The sequence below is a fragment of the Astatotilapia calliptera genome, chromosome 7 (genome assembly GCF_900246225.1).
Source record: "Astatotilapia calliptera chromosome 7, fAstCal1.2, whole genome shotgun sequence".
Classification (NCBI taxonomy): domain Eukaryota; kingdom Metazoa; phylum Chordata; class Actinopteri; order Cichliformes; family Cichlidae; genus Astatotilapia; species Astatotilapia calliptera.
In genome coordinates, this window is record NC_039308.1 from 59,860,519 (window position 1) to 59,874,461 (window position 13,943).

The 13,943-nt window shown below is 39.0% G+C and overlaps 2 protein-coding genes across 5 annotated transcripts; one reads left to right on the forward strand and one right to left on the reverse strand.

The window, feature by feature from the left end:
* The first annotated feature begins 420 nt into the window (after positions 1-420).
* Positions 421-3,491, forward strand: LOC113026948 (zona pellucida sperm-binding protein 4-like). Of its 2 annotated transcripts, XM_026176272.1 has the most exons (9): positions 421-636; positions 796-1,420; positions 1,614-1,798; positions 1,891-1,988; positions 2,067-2,227; positions 2,315-2,507; positions 2,802-2,964; positions 3,052-3,127; positions 3,208-3,491. In XM_026176272.1, exons 1-9 carry the CDS (start codon positions 466-468, stop codon positions 3,306-3,308), a joined length of 1,773 nt encoding a protein of 590 aa, XP_026032057.1. In that variant the 5' UTR covers positions 421-465; the 3' UTR covers positions 3,309-3,491. The 2 variants fall into 2 exon arrangements, with proteins under 2 accessions (XP_026032057.1, XP_026032055.1); XM_026176270.1 differs by having other exon boundaries at positions 421-1,420.
* Positions 3,492-5,063: 1,572 nt separating this feature from the next.
* Positions 5,064-11,749, reverse strand: tmem263 (transmembrane protein 263). Of its 3 annotated transcripts, none has more exons than XM_026176274.1 (3): positions 11,676-11,749; positions 10,143-10,213; positions 5,064-6,425 (listed from the first exon to the last, which is right to left on the reverse strand). In XM_026176274.1, exons 2-3 carry the CDS (start codon positions 10,207-10,209, stop codon positions 6,130-6,132), a joined length of 363 nt encoding a protein of 120 aa, XP_026032059.1. In that variant the 5' UTR covers positions 10,210-10,213; positions 11,676-11,749; the 3' UTR covers positions 5,064-6,129. The 3 variants fall into 3 exon arrangements, with proteins under 3 accessions (XP_026032059.1, XP_026032058.1, XP_026032060.1); XM_026176273.1 differs by lacking the exon at positions 11,676-11,749 and adding an exon at positions 11,468-11,649; XM_026176275.1 differs by lacking the exon at positions 11,676-11,749 and adding an exon at positions 11,111-11,453.
* Positions 11,750-13,943: the final 2,194 nt, after the last annotated feature.

Sequence of the window (13,943 nt, forward strand, 5' to 3'; positions counted from 1 at the left end):
TCTTTTTTGTTCAACCCAGCGAATTAAAGCTGAAAGTCTACCATTTGACTGCATCTGAGTTGTTAAATTTAAAATACATTGCGTTAATGTACAGAACCAAAATTAGAAAAAAAGTAGCCTCTCTCCAAATATTTATGGACTTAACTGTCACTGCGAAATCAGGCTGCACTGACATGCTATCAGTTTGGATCCATGCAGTGTTAGTTTTAAAAACATTTGGTGACAGATACAATTTGAGGCTATGAAGACCTTTAAAAGGTTTGTGTGACCCAGATTTTGGATTTGTCAACAGATATTTAAATGTTTCTGACTGTCGAAAGTTGCTAAGCTCTGATTGGTGGTTTTTTTGCCCGAGGAGGTGGGTTTATAAGAAAAAAAAAAACTTTAGGGTTGGTAGCAAATAAATGGTACAGCTGACTGAAACTGTGCACTTTGGAAGTGTCCAGATCAGACAGCTGAGAAACCATGGCAAAGTTCTGGAGTGCCAAATTTTTCATGGCACTAGCTTGGCTAGGCTCTTTAGCTGGGACAGAGGTGGAGGCTCAATACGTTCCACCATTCGCGCCTCCTCCGTGGCAGAAACCCCAGGACCCTCAAGTTCCACTGTACCGTCCTCCTCCGTGGCAGAAACCCCAGGACCCCCAAGTTCCACCATTTCCGCCTCCTCCTCTTCCAAAGCCCCAGAACCCTCAGATCCCTCCACCATACCGCCCTCCTCCACCGCAAGATCCTCAACAGCCTCGACCTCCTCCTCCACCTCCGCCATACAATCCTCCTCCATGGCAGAAACCCCAGGACCCCCAAGTTCCACCATTTCCGCCTCCTCCTCTTCCAAAGCCCCAGAACCCTCAGATCCCTCCACCATACCGACCTCCTCCACCGCAAGATCCTCAACAGCCTCGACCTCCTCCTCCACCTCCGCCATATCAGCCTCCTCCATGGCAGAAACCCCAGAACCCTCAAGTTCCACCATTCCAGCCTCCTCCTCTTCCAAAGCCCCAGAACCCTCAGATCCCTCCACCATACCGACCTCCTCCACCGCAAGATCCTCAACAGCCTCGACCTCCTCCTCCACCGCCATATCAGCCTCCTCCGTGGCAGAATCCCAAGAAACAACCTCCGCCTCCACCTCCACCGCACATCCCTCCTATACCACAAAATCCCCAGCAACCTCGACCACCTCCCCGGCCATTCCCTCAAGGGCAAGTCCCACCTTTTCCTCAAGTATCCGATGATTACTTTCCCCAAAAACCAAAAGTCCCACAGAATCAAAAGTTGCCTCCGACGCTGCCACCTGCTCAGAGCTGTGATGTGGAAAGAAGTGTGAGAGTCCCATGCGGAACTACTGGTATTTCAGGTGCTCAGTGTGAATCCATAAAATGCTGTTTTGATGGCAATCAGTGCTACTTTGGAAAGGCAGGTGAGGTTTCTTTGGTTTGTTTTATCTAATAAATGGCTTATATTAATTGATCCAAAGCTGTTGTCAACAAAACCTTGAAGTCTGATTACACTAAAAATATTCAAGTAAAAGTGGTGTTCTTAATCTTTATGTTGTTTACAGTTTGTCAGCAACATCAAATCCTTTATCTGCCAACTTTTTTTTTTATCACCAGTGACTGTCCAGTGCACTCGGGATGCCCAATTCATTGTTGTTGTCGCCAAAGATGTTACTCTACCCCACCTTGACCTCCAGACAACCTCGCTGGCAACAGGTGGTCCTGGCTGTTCATATGTTGACTCCAATTCAGCCTTTGCCATATATCAGTTTCCTGTTACTACCTGTGGCACTACCTTTATGGTAAAACAGTGTATTCTCCTACTTTTCCACCAGTCAGGCAGGGTATATTTGTAAATATTGTTATCTTACCAACCACGTTTAACCTTTTGCAGGAGGAGCCTGGTGTAATAATCTATGAGAACAGAATGACTTCCTCATATCAGGTGGGGGTTGGGCCTCGTGGATCTATTACCCGAGACAGTCACTTTCAGTAAGTAAACATTTTAGAGTGTCCTGACATTAAATTAAAGTTTTGGACTGTATAGCATGATATCACTTTCTTTTTCAGCTTCATCTTCCAGTGTAGGTACATCGGCACCGATGTTGAAACTGTGATTGTAGAAATCCTACCGTTACAAAATCCCCCTCTGCCAGTTTCTGCTATGGGACCCATTAATGTAGTCTTGAGGTTGGCCAATGGACGATGCCTTACAAAGGGTTGTAATGAATGTAAGTGTATTCCAACTTAAAAGAGTCCATTCGTTTGCAAGATAATGTAAAATCTTGTAATAATAATTGACGTGTCTGCTCTCACAGTGGATGTGGCCTATACTTCGTTCTATACGGAAGCAGACTACCCTGTGACCAAAGTCCTGAGGGACCCTGTGTACGTGGAGGTTCAGCTTCTCAAAAAGACAGATCCGATGCTTGTCTTGACTCTTGGTCGCTGTTGGGTAACCACAAGCCCTTTCCCTCACTCCTTCCCCCAGTGGGACATTCTGATAGACGGGTAAATAAGATACCAGTGTGCTCAGTCCTGTTTGTGACAACATGTAGAATTTTAATCAAAATGTATTTAATGCTAGATTTTTGAAGAAAATAATTTTATTAATATTTGGGAATGAAATAAAGACATGGTTTTGATAAATCATCCAATAATCTAATAAGCTGAAAGGTTCGTCTGTAGTGGACACACAGTATATTATTTATAATCGATCTTACCCGTAGCTGGTATTGCTGAAGACAAAAAAACTGTTGGCTAGTGTTCTCTTAAATAAAATTGTTCTCCATGCACTCCATCCAGATGTCCATACCGGGATGATAATTACTTGTCCTCACTGGTACCAGTGAGTGCTAACTCTGGCCTGGACTTCCCCAGTCATTACCGGCGTTTCGTTTTCAAAATGTTCACCTTTGTGGGTTCCTCAGTAAAGGACCAGAAGGGAATGGACCCACTGCATGAAAAGGTAATTAGTACATCAGTTTGAGCAGTGTTTCTGCACTAACTAAATATTTTTCCCTTTTAACCAACACGCTTATCCTTATTCCTTCAGCTGTACATTCACTGTAGCACAGCCGTGTGTGTTAGCGGACAGTTTGTCAGCTGTGAGCCAGCATGCCACAGGACAAGTAAGATATAAATTCATAGTCTCTAAGATTCAAATGCAAAATGACCTTCAATCTGATCATGTTTCTATTTCCATGTGTAGAGAGAGATGTCGAGGCTGAAGACCAAAAGACGAATGAACCAAAGACTGTGGTTTCCTCTGGGCCACTGATCATGACTTCTCCCGAGCAGTTGACAGCTTGACCTCAAGAACTTTGCTGAGAACAACAAGTTAAAAAAAAATCTGCAACATGAAACGGTTATTAGTAGTATGAAGTGGAAATTAGATTATAATGTAGGAGAAAAGAATTCAAGTGTGCTGTAGGAAGAAATATGTCTAATGATGTCATTGAGATTTATATTAAAGAAGTATTGGCTCCAACATGATGCAAATTAGTTTGTTTTTTGCTTGTACTATACCTTTTTTACCAGTGACATTCCTAAAAAGGAGAACCAATTTCTGTAGTACCCAAGTCATGCCTTTATAATGAATCCTACATAAAATACAAAAAGTCATCTTTCCCCAACCACATCCCTTTATTTTAAGAAAATTTTTAGAAAAGATTAACAGATAACAGACACCTTCCCAAAATCATTTTGGGAAGGTGTCTGTTATCAAACAAACAAAAACAAACAAAAACAAAAAAACAAGATATTAGATATTGGTTCACAGCAAATCTGTAAGCAGGTATATGGACTCAGAATGCAGAACTAAACTCACAATCACAGCATTATAACTGGTAAACAGGTGACAAAAACCAAAAGCTAAACAACAGATCCTGAGACATGACAGATTGGGGAGACACAGGGACGATGAGATGAACGTGGCAACATGGAGGCAGAACACATAGAGACCAGACGGACAGGACTGGGGAGATCAAAAGTAAACAGAAATTAAATAAATTTGCAACGTAATTTATGTTCCAAATTATAAACTAAGGTGAAAATTGTGCAGAAAGTTTAAAATCTTCAGAAAGATTAGCGTAATACACACTCACCAGTCACTTTGTGAGGTATACCTGTTTAACTACTCGCTAATGAAAAAATCGAATCAGCCAATGGCATGACAGCCACTCAATGCATTTAGGCAGGTGCAAGTGGTCAAGGTGGTCTGCTCAAGTTCAAACTGATCATCACAATGGAGAAGACAGATTATTTAAGAAACTTCGAATGTGGCATAGTTGATGGTTCTAAACACGCTCGTCAGAGTATTTCAGAAACTGCTGACTTACTTGGACACAAATATCTCTCAGGTTTACAGAAAATGGTTGGAAAAATCCAGTGACTACATGGAAAAATTATGAAGAGAGAGATTTGATGTCGGCTGTAACATTCAGATGCCAGTAGGATAAGATAATAAGGTGAGAGATTCTAAGGTGCTCAATCCAGTAAAGCACCTTTTGGATGTGGTTGAATGGGAGACTGTCACACATGTATGTGCAGCTGACAAATCAGCAGTAACTCCGTCATGTTATCATGTTAATACGGACCAAAATCCCGGAGTAATTTTCAGCACCTCATTGAATTTACCTTATGAAACAGCAGTTCTGATGACAACAGTGGGTCCAACCCAATACTAGCAAAGTATAGTTACTGAAGTGTATGTTATAAACTGAAAAATAAATAATAAAAATTGTGCCTTTTCAGTGTGCTTAAAAAACAAACAAACAAACAAACAAAAAAAAACACACGAACAAATACTGGTAGAAGAAAAATAAAATAAATGTTAAAGCCCTCTATTTAAAGTAACATTAGTAGACTACAACAAAAACATGAAGGAATAAGGCTGCTTTAAACTGTGACATGAATTTTACAAAATATATTGATGAATGTTCAGAGATGCTGGTGCAGTTCTGAATTTAAATCACAAATGTATTAATAGTGTAACGCTAGTAAATGCAATAATTTGGTCTTACATATATTAAATCTTATTTAGTAACAGAGGAAACAGAAAACAAATGACTTTCAGATATTTTATTACAAAAACAAATTCTAAGTATATATTTGCCATGTTTGAAAAGGCTTCTAACAATCTGTAACACTGATCATACAAAAGCTGTGGAACCTCAGTTCTCCATGATACAAAGCCTGAAAGCTACTTAACTGGAGCTCAAAGGTATGCACTTTCACAGGTTTTCAGCTTAAAATGTACACTTGAAACTGAGAATGTAATTCCAAGAAATCCAGCTGTCAGAGTTTTACCACACAGCAGTAAACAAAGTAACAAACAAAAAACAAACAAAGCACTGATGAAAACTTTACTGGACTGCAGACAGTGTGTGGAAAAATGTTTAAATAACAGAAGTAGTGAATGTATGAAACAGGAAAAGGTTTCATTGCAATTAACAAGCTCTGAATTTTAGACTGTAATGCTGTATTTATTATAATAAATCAGGATCGGTATGACAGCACAAAACATTTCACTAAGCTGAAAAATACAGAAAAAAAAGACAGTCAAAAACCCACCAATGAAATATCAACAACCAGCAATGACTTTTATAGGTCTGATATATCTTTGATTAGACATACCTTCTGATTTGTGAACAACTGAGTAAATGAAAGGACATGAAGGAAACCTAAGAATTTCCACATAAAGTAACAGTGTTTGCCAGTTAACAGTAAAATATGAATAAACACATCATCACAGATCGCTGATTGTCTTGCAAGTAAATTTGACTTCATAAGTGCTGGTTTTCCTCCCGTACAAAAGTTACTAATGGAAGCAGTGTAGCGGACCATCACTGAACATCATACGAACATTTTATTGGCACAGCCGAAGGTTCTGGTGTTTGCATTTAACAGCAGCAGTGGAGTGTTTATTATGCCGCTCTATACCAAAAAAGCCATTTAATTTTATGGATGTAGGTTTTACCAACAAACACACACATGAAACTAAACAAAACAAAACCAACAGCAAAACGTGCACACTGAACTTCTGAGTCCCACGTTGCTCTTTTCCTGCTCAACAGCGCTGAATCAGGTGAAACGCCGTGCCAGCGTTACCACTCAGCTGAGCGTCTCTGCATCAGTCAGACTTGTCCTTCTTTTTGCCTCCCCCTATAGGAACTTTGCTGGCTACTGCGGAGCCGACAGCAGTTACTCCTCCAGCAACAGCACACACTCCCCCTTTAACCAGTCCTACTCCCATCACAGGCACGGCGACTACGGAGGTGACAGCAGTTTTGGTGAGGTCCAGACCCTTTCCTCCTATCCAGGTCACACCGCCTACTGTTGCTCCCAAAGCTCCCTTGGTGGCACCGTATAAGCCCCCTGCCAATCTGCCGAACATGCCCGGCTGAGCCACTGGATGGTCCTTGTTGTCTGATTAGAAACATCAAAAATATCATCTTACATTTTTTTTTTTTTTTTAAATCCTCTGAGCCATCCTGAACTATATTATACAAAATAACACTTCACCCACAGCAACAATTCTTGCTTCACATATAAATCTAAATTATTTGTGACATAATTGCACTAGGGCTGCCACAAACGATTATTTTGATAGTCGACTAGTCACTGATTAGTCGACTAATCAGATCATGCATCCATTGGACGTAAAACGTACAGCTTATTGCACCAGCATGCATTTGCTCTTATATAACTATCATTAGTTTACAGCTTTAAGTGTTTAAGATATGTGCTAACTAAAAATAAAGACAAGATGATAGTTTATTACATTTTAATTAAATTTGCAGATTGTTCGGTGAAGTTTAATAAACTCAGCCGTCTGCTCCTTGGTATCTAAAATATAACTGGACACCGGAGTATATTCTCGAGCATCTCACACTTCTGATAATCAGTTGTCTGCTTGACGTTTATTCAGCTGTGTAAAAACTATAACTTTAATCTCAGCCAAACCAATTTACTCAGGAACAAATAAAATACTGATAAAAGCCAAACAATAAGATTTTTAACTTATCTAAGTGACTTCCATATATTTAACCTGAGTAGCGAAAGACTGCTAACTAAAAATAAAGACAAGATAGTTTATTAAATTTTTATGAAATTTGCAGATTGTTTTGGTGAAGTTTAATAAACTCCTTGCTATCTAAAATATAACAGGACACCGGAGTATATTCTCGAGTGTCTCACACTTCTGATAACCAGCTGTCTGCTTGACGTTTATTCAGCTGTGTAAAAACTATAACTTTAATCTCAGGAACAAATAAAATACTAAAAAAGCCAAACAATAACATTTTTAAGTTATCTAAGTGACTTATGTATGTTTAACCTGAGTAGTGAGCCTGTAACCCCGGCTAGCTATCGAGCTAGTGGGTAACAGATGTCTCCGAAAACGTCGGAGCGCTTTTGAAAATATGTGGTGTCTTGATGAACTGAGCAGATATTTGAGGTTTACACAGCTACATCCTCGCTTGAAAATATGTTAAACGTTTATTTTGTGACCCAGAAAGAATAATAAGAGTAATATTAAAACTAAGTAGCTGCCGCCATTGTTGGAAACTGAGCTGGGCTGCGCTATGAATTCTGGGACACAGCTTCTTCTTCTTCGGGGTTTAACGGCAGCTGGCATCCTTGTACATGCAGTGCTTCTGTTTCAGTCCGTTATTACACTCTTAAATCCTACTACTTATTCCTGCGTCTTTTGTGATCTTACAAAGCTTCAAATGACATCAGTCGTTGACGATTTTGATAGTCGACGTAATCGTGACTAGTCGACTAATCGTGGCAGCCCTAAATTGCACCAGATGGCTGAGGAAGGAGTTTCGTCCTCTTAAAAGGGAGTTTTTCCTTCCCACTGTTGTCAAGTGTCTGCTCAGAGGAGGTCATTTGATTGCTGGGTTTTTTTCCTGTATTACTGTAGATTCCTCTGCCTAAAAATATAAAGTGCCTTGAGGTGACTGCTCGTGATTTGGTGATAGAGATATATATATATATATATATATATATATATATATATATATATATATATATATATATATATATATATATATATATATATATAGATATATAGATATATAGATATATAGATATAGATATATATATATATATATATATATATATAGATATATATATAGATATATATATAGATATATATATAGATATATATATATATATATATATATAGATAGATATAGATATATATATATAGATATATATATATATAAAAAATTAAAACTATCATGTTTATTAATGATTAATTTTTGTATTTTTGTTTATTTAAATATATAATCATTTAATCAAGATGTCCCAGAGCTCAGGCTGAAACCTTCAAATTACAATCTAATCAACAGCCATAATGATATTGTAACTGGTGGTTGGGCCTCAGGAGATAAAGCAGGTTATCCACCAACTGGACGCTAGCTTGATCCCCAGTTCCTCCAGTCCATATGCTGATGTGGCCCTGGGCAAGAAACTGAGCCCCAAATTGCCCCAATGCATCTGCTGGAGTCTCTGTGCTTGTGCATGTCTTTGCGTGCGTGCGTGCGTGCGCTTGCACGTGTGTGACTGTTACAAAAGCTCTTGAAGGCATGTGACAAAAAATGCAGTATAAGTGTGTGTGTGTCTTTCAGTGAAAAGTGCCTTGAGTGCTCAGTTAAGAGTATAACAGTTCCATTCTACCCCAAGTACCAGTCCTACTTGGGGTAAAAATTGCAATAAAATTTCTGATGAAATTTTAAAAAAGAAAAGAAAAAGAAAGGTGAACATTTTACTGACGCTTACATCCAGCAGAATTTATAAGTATAAGTAAATAAAAGGCATTTTCCATTCTTCTTTTCCAACGAGCTATTATAGTTAATGACACACTTCCTAATTTAAAATGTAAATCTACTGAAACAAGTTGGCACAAGCAGCAGCAGCAGCACTATAGCAGTGACACGACATTGTATTCAGTGACAGAGCAGAAGACAAATTTTAGCCCAAAATTAGCCTAGGTTGTGCTTTTCACTGGAAATTCAAAGCAAATAGCTAATAATAACAAACAAATACTAAAGTAATGTAACCTTATAACTCTTTAGGACCTGCACAAATATGTCACATGATAAAAAAATAAATGAAAACTGAAGTATTTTCTATACGTGGGATGAACCAGCTGTTTCAAAACCTGCTATTTCACCATGTAACAACATCAGTAATTTCCATCTACTGATTGCTTTTCCTGTCATATGAAGTGCAACTAGCAAGGCTCAGTGGAGTCATATGTTGACATTTGGGTCACACATCCACAGGTGTTAGCATCTCCTCTTTCATAATCTGGCTGAACTCAATGGTGTGTTTTTGCCTCAAGTGGTGAAAGAAGTTTGTTGTTGCCAGCTTTAGCAGAAACTGCTTTCTTGCATATTTTGCAAAGTACTGTGATATTTTAGAGGCGGTTGGAGTACCTCCCTTCCTAGGTACTAAATTGTCACTGGAGGCTAAAAGGAAGCTCTTGCTCTCACGCATCCCTGGCTAGTCTCTTTGCGAGTACCAAGAAACATAGAAAATATATCGTAACATGATATTTTTATCTATTTTAAAAATTTGTACCACTGTTATTGCCGACAATATCAATGATATCGCACAGCCCTACCTGTGTTTCTGTAAAAGTAACCGCTGTTCAAGATTTATTAGATAAAAGTCCAATACAAAGAGTTGGACTTTGGCAGAGTAATGGTGACGCACCAACAAGAGTATAAATGTAGACAACACTGTTGCCCAGTACAGCAATGCTATTATAGAAAACATGTTGGCGGTGTGGAACAGCCATTACAACTTTCCCCCTTCATACGGGATATTTAATTATAACATTTCCCAGTTTTGACAAACTGTAGCAAAAGGACATGAGGATTTCAAACAGAGCAGTTAAAATCTCTTTGTTGTATACAGGCTACCCTGTGAACACCCGCTAATCAAATTTTAATAAAATTACAGTGCCCTTAATAGCTGATTCCTGGAGAAACAGCTAATCACTGTGGTAAAAACGGTCCTAATTACATATAATTTCCCCCACGTGTACATCTTTAACCAAACAGTGTGCTACTATGCTAAGCTTAAAAGACGTGTTAGCATACGTCAAAGGAGGTGTCCCGCTATACTTACCTGCAGCTGCTGGCTCGTCTTCATGGCATGCAGGCATGTCCGAAGGCGCCTGCTCTGCCTGACTCATCTCTCTGGGAAAATAAGTGACACAATTACCAACATGTCACACAGCAACGCAGATATGAAGTGTACTGAACTACAGCTAAACAGAGACTGCCTTAACTTGAAAATCCCACTGAAACTATTGAAAGTTATCTTGTTACTGACTGAAGTGTTTCCGTGCATGTTGAAGCACGTTTAGCTGTAATGCTGAATGTGATAAGTTGCTGTATTTTCAGTTTATGTCCTTAACATTATGAACAACAAAGTACATAGTGCAAAACTGCTCCACCACAAACACGTTGGTGTAAGTTTTGACGTCTGTGACAATGTTTTGAGCTTACTGAAAGCCTTTCTTCCAAATAAAATATGTATGTATGTAAGACAGCCTACAAAGACAGCTTTAACTTACAACGTCAGTGTAAATAACTGGCTGCTGGATGCACAATGTGTACAGAAAATAAAGGAGCTTGCTTTGGGCGTGCTCCGTATCCTTAAAACAAGGCGGACCTGTTCAGGTGTTTCTCACAGAGCAGGTTAAAAAAAAAAAGCACAAAGAGATAAAATATGAACTGTGTACACCTTCACTCCAAATCACTCCAATTCTATTGTTGAATTCGTTAGTTAATTTGTGCACAACTATTTAAAGCATTTTCATGTCTGCACAAGCCTATTTCAGAACAGACGTTGGCCAAAACAACAAACATAATAAATAAAGAGCCATTTCAAAAACAGACCATTAAGAACTTATAAAAACCTGCTCAAAAGACATCTTCTTTAAATGGGTTGTAAACATAACGACGGATAACGGTTGAAAGCTGTCGTGGAAACAACTCTGTATAGGGTTCAAACAGATCGAGCTCTACGTGCAAAATGCGACAGTAACTTCCAGTCAGTACTCGAAGAGTACGCTAACTTGTATTACTAACCTTTATAACCGTCATAGTTGTGTGACTTATACGCGGAGCCTGAACGTCACGCGCTGATTAATGTTATTTTGTAGAATCTTCTAGCTCAAACGTCACATCTCTCCCCAGGGAAACGCCACTTTCAGCAGCTTTCTCCCGCTAATAGTCGACAGTGCGTCGTCATTTCTAAACTAGCCGTCCCGTATAAAGTAAGGGTCTGCGGTGTTTTCGCTCGGGAGTTGTTTTAAGGAAATATGGCTGAGGTGTTTTCCTTTTCCTTTTTTTCTTTTCAAAAGTGACGCTCGTGCTTCTGCTGAAGTTTTCATGGCTGACTGTCATCAAACAAACTGAATCCCAAACAGCTAACCCAACACTTACCTTGCGCGAGCGTACAGCTAGCAAAGAGAGCGACCCACTTTTGGGGAAGGCTGTGTTCTTTAAAAAAAAATGACCACAGTTATTTCTAAAAGGACCAAAATCCTCAACAATGAAGCTGCTGATGGCGAAGCGAGCTTGTGTTGTCTGTCTGACTCTTTTTTTTGGAGGAGGAGGACCTCAGTCTCCACCCATAAAAAAACAGACTTACGCACTGTTTGCAGATGGATCCCCAGCTGCTTCTCCGTGTGAGAAAAACACACGGCTCACAAATACTGGATCTAAAATTAGACTGTTCCTGTTTATAATTTTAGTCCACTTTTTGACATGTTTCCGAAATTAATTAGCATAATTTCATAATGCAGTGAGGCCCTTACGTTTAAGAACCTAAACAGTGTTTTCCGATTATATCTAAACGGTTAAGAAGTGTACAGGGGGTTGTTTTCACATTTAAAAAATGTTTTTATTTTGGATATGATTGGGAACACCGTATTTCGAAATATACATTTATATGTAGTAGAAACAATGGGTTTAAATAATACGCAGCCTCAAAACACAACCAGACTTTGGTGGGATGGGACACGGACATAAATACCTCGAGACCGCCTCCTCCCTTCGAGGCGGAAGTGACGTACATGTTTAGGTTTACCAGAGATCGTCTGTCTTAAATAGATGGTCACGTCTCACCTGAAAACAAATGCAACCTCTGTGCGTAAAGGCATAAGATAAGATAAGATAACCTTTATTAGTCCCACACGTGGGAAATTTGTTAAAGGTGAAAGGTGGTATGAAATATGATAATAAGCTATTAATTTTAGAAATATACACATTAAAAACTTAGTATCAACCGAACTGAAGTGAATAAGGGTATAGGTCCTGTATTTTAAATCTTGTCACAGAGTTTGTGAAAGTTATCCAAACATTTATCACAACATTAAGATAAGAGTAGTCCAGGGGTAGGCAACTCCAGGCCTCGTGTGCCCTGCAGATTTTAGACATCACCCCGTTTCAACACACCTGAATCAAATGGTCATTCCCAGGCCTCTGGAGAATGTCAAGACATTTTGGGGAGGTAATTTAGCCATTTAAATCAGCTGTGTTGGATCAAGGACACATCTAAAACCTGCAGGACTCGAGGCCTGGAGTTGCCTACCCCTGGAGTAGTCTAATCCACACTTGGTCAAAAGTACACATACAGGCTTGCATATTCATAGACCTTCACTAATACTTGGTTAAATCTCCTTTAGCAAGTTGCACCTTGACCAGATGCTTTTGGTAGCCATCAAAAAGCTTTGGTTACAGCTTCCGTTGGATATTTGTTCACTCTTCATTTCACGCTTGGTAGTTAATTGAAATTTGTTGGTTTGATACATGGACCTAACTTTCAGGTGTAGTCTGCACATTTTCAATAGAGTTATGGTTTGGAAAGGTTTGGAAAGATGTTTATAGCAGCTTAATGTTTGCCTGCATTTTCCACTCCAAAACCAGTTTTGATGTGTCTTTGTGATCATTGTCCATTTGAAACACCCAATTTTGTCCAAGTTTCAACTATCAAGCTGTTGATTTGAGGTAAACTTGAAGAATTTAAAGGGAGTTCTCCTTTATTATTCTGTCCATTTTCTGTAATGTACCAGTACCCCTGGTAGCAAAATAGCTGCAAACAACATGCTACCACCACTATGCTTGACAGCTGGTACAGACTTTGCAGATTTAAAAGCCTCACCTTTACTCCACTAAACATTCCTCTTGTCATTGTGGCCAAAGAGCTCAGATTTTTCCTTGTCTGACCATAAAACTTTTCTTCAGAGGACAGCTGGACAGCATGGACAGCTGTAAATTTCAGTCAAGCTTGAAGATGTTGATTCTAGAGCAGGGGATTGTTTCTTGACTGACACAATCTTGTTCCATAGTGATGCAAAAATTCACTTAATTGTGGGCAGAGGACATTGATGTTTCAGCAGTTTCCAGGTCATGGCAGGTTTGAGCCTCGGTGGCTGCTGGGTTGTTCCTAAACTTTTCCTGTCGTCTGAGGGTAACAGTTTGGCTCTTTTCCAGACATTACAAACAGATGACAGATCTGAATATCTTGTCCTGGCCTTGTCTTGCCAGAACAAGATGTTTAAATTGTTGATCTTGAATTAATGATCTTGTAATCTGTTTAGAAATGGCTCCAAGAGACTTTCCCAACTTGTATAAATCTATAATTCTCCTTCTTAGATCTTAATTGAGTTCCTTGGACTTTCCCATTTTTCTGCGTATCGATCAATCCAATGAGTGCTGTCAAACACAGCCTTTCTATGTTGGCAAAGAGAAACTACTGTTGTAGTCAATCATGATAGTTTTTATATTTACAAAATGTTTAGTTTTGGTTCATTTTTTAAATTAATTTCTTTTTTTTTAATTTCTTTTAACTATTACAGTACTATAATATGGGGGTTTAATCAGGGCCAATTTTTTTTTTTTTTGCTTGTGTCTTTAC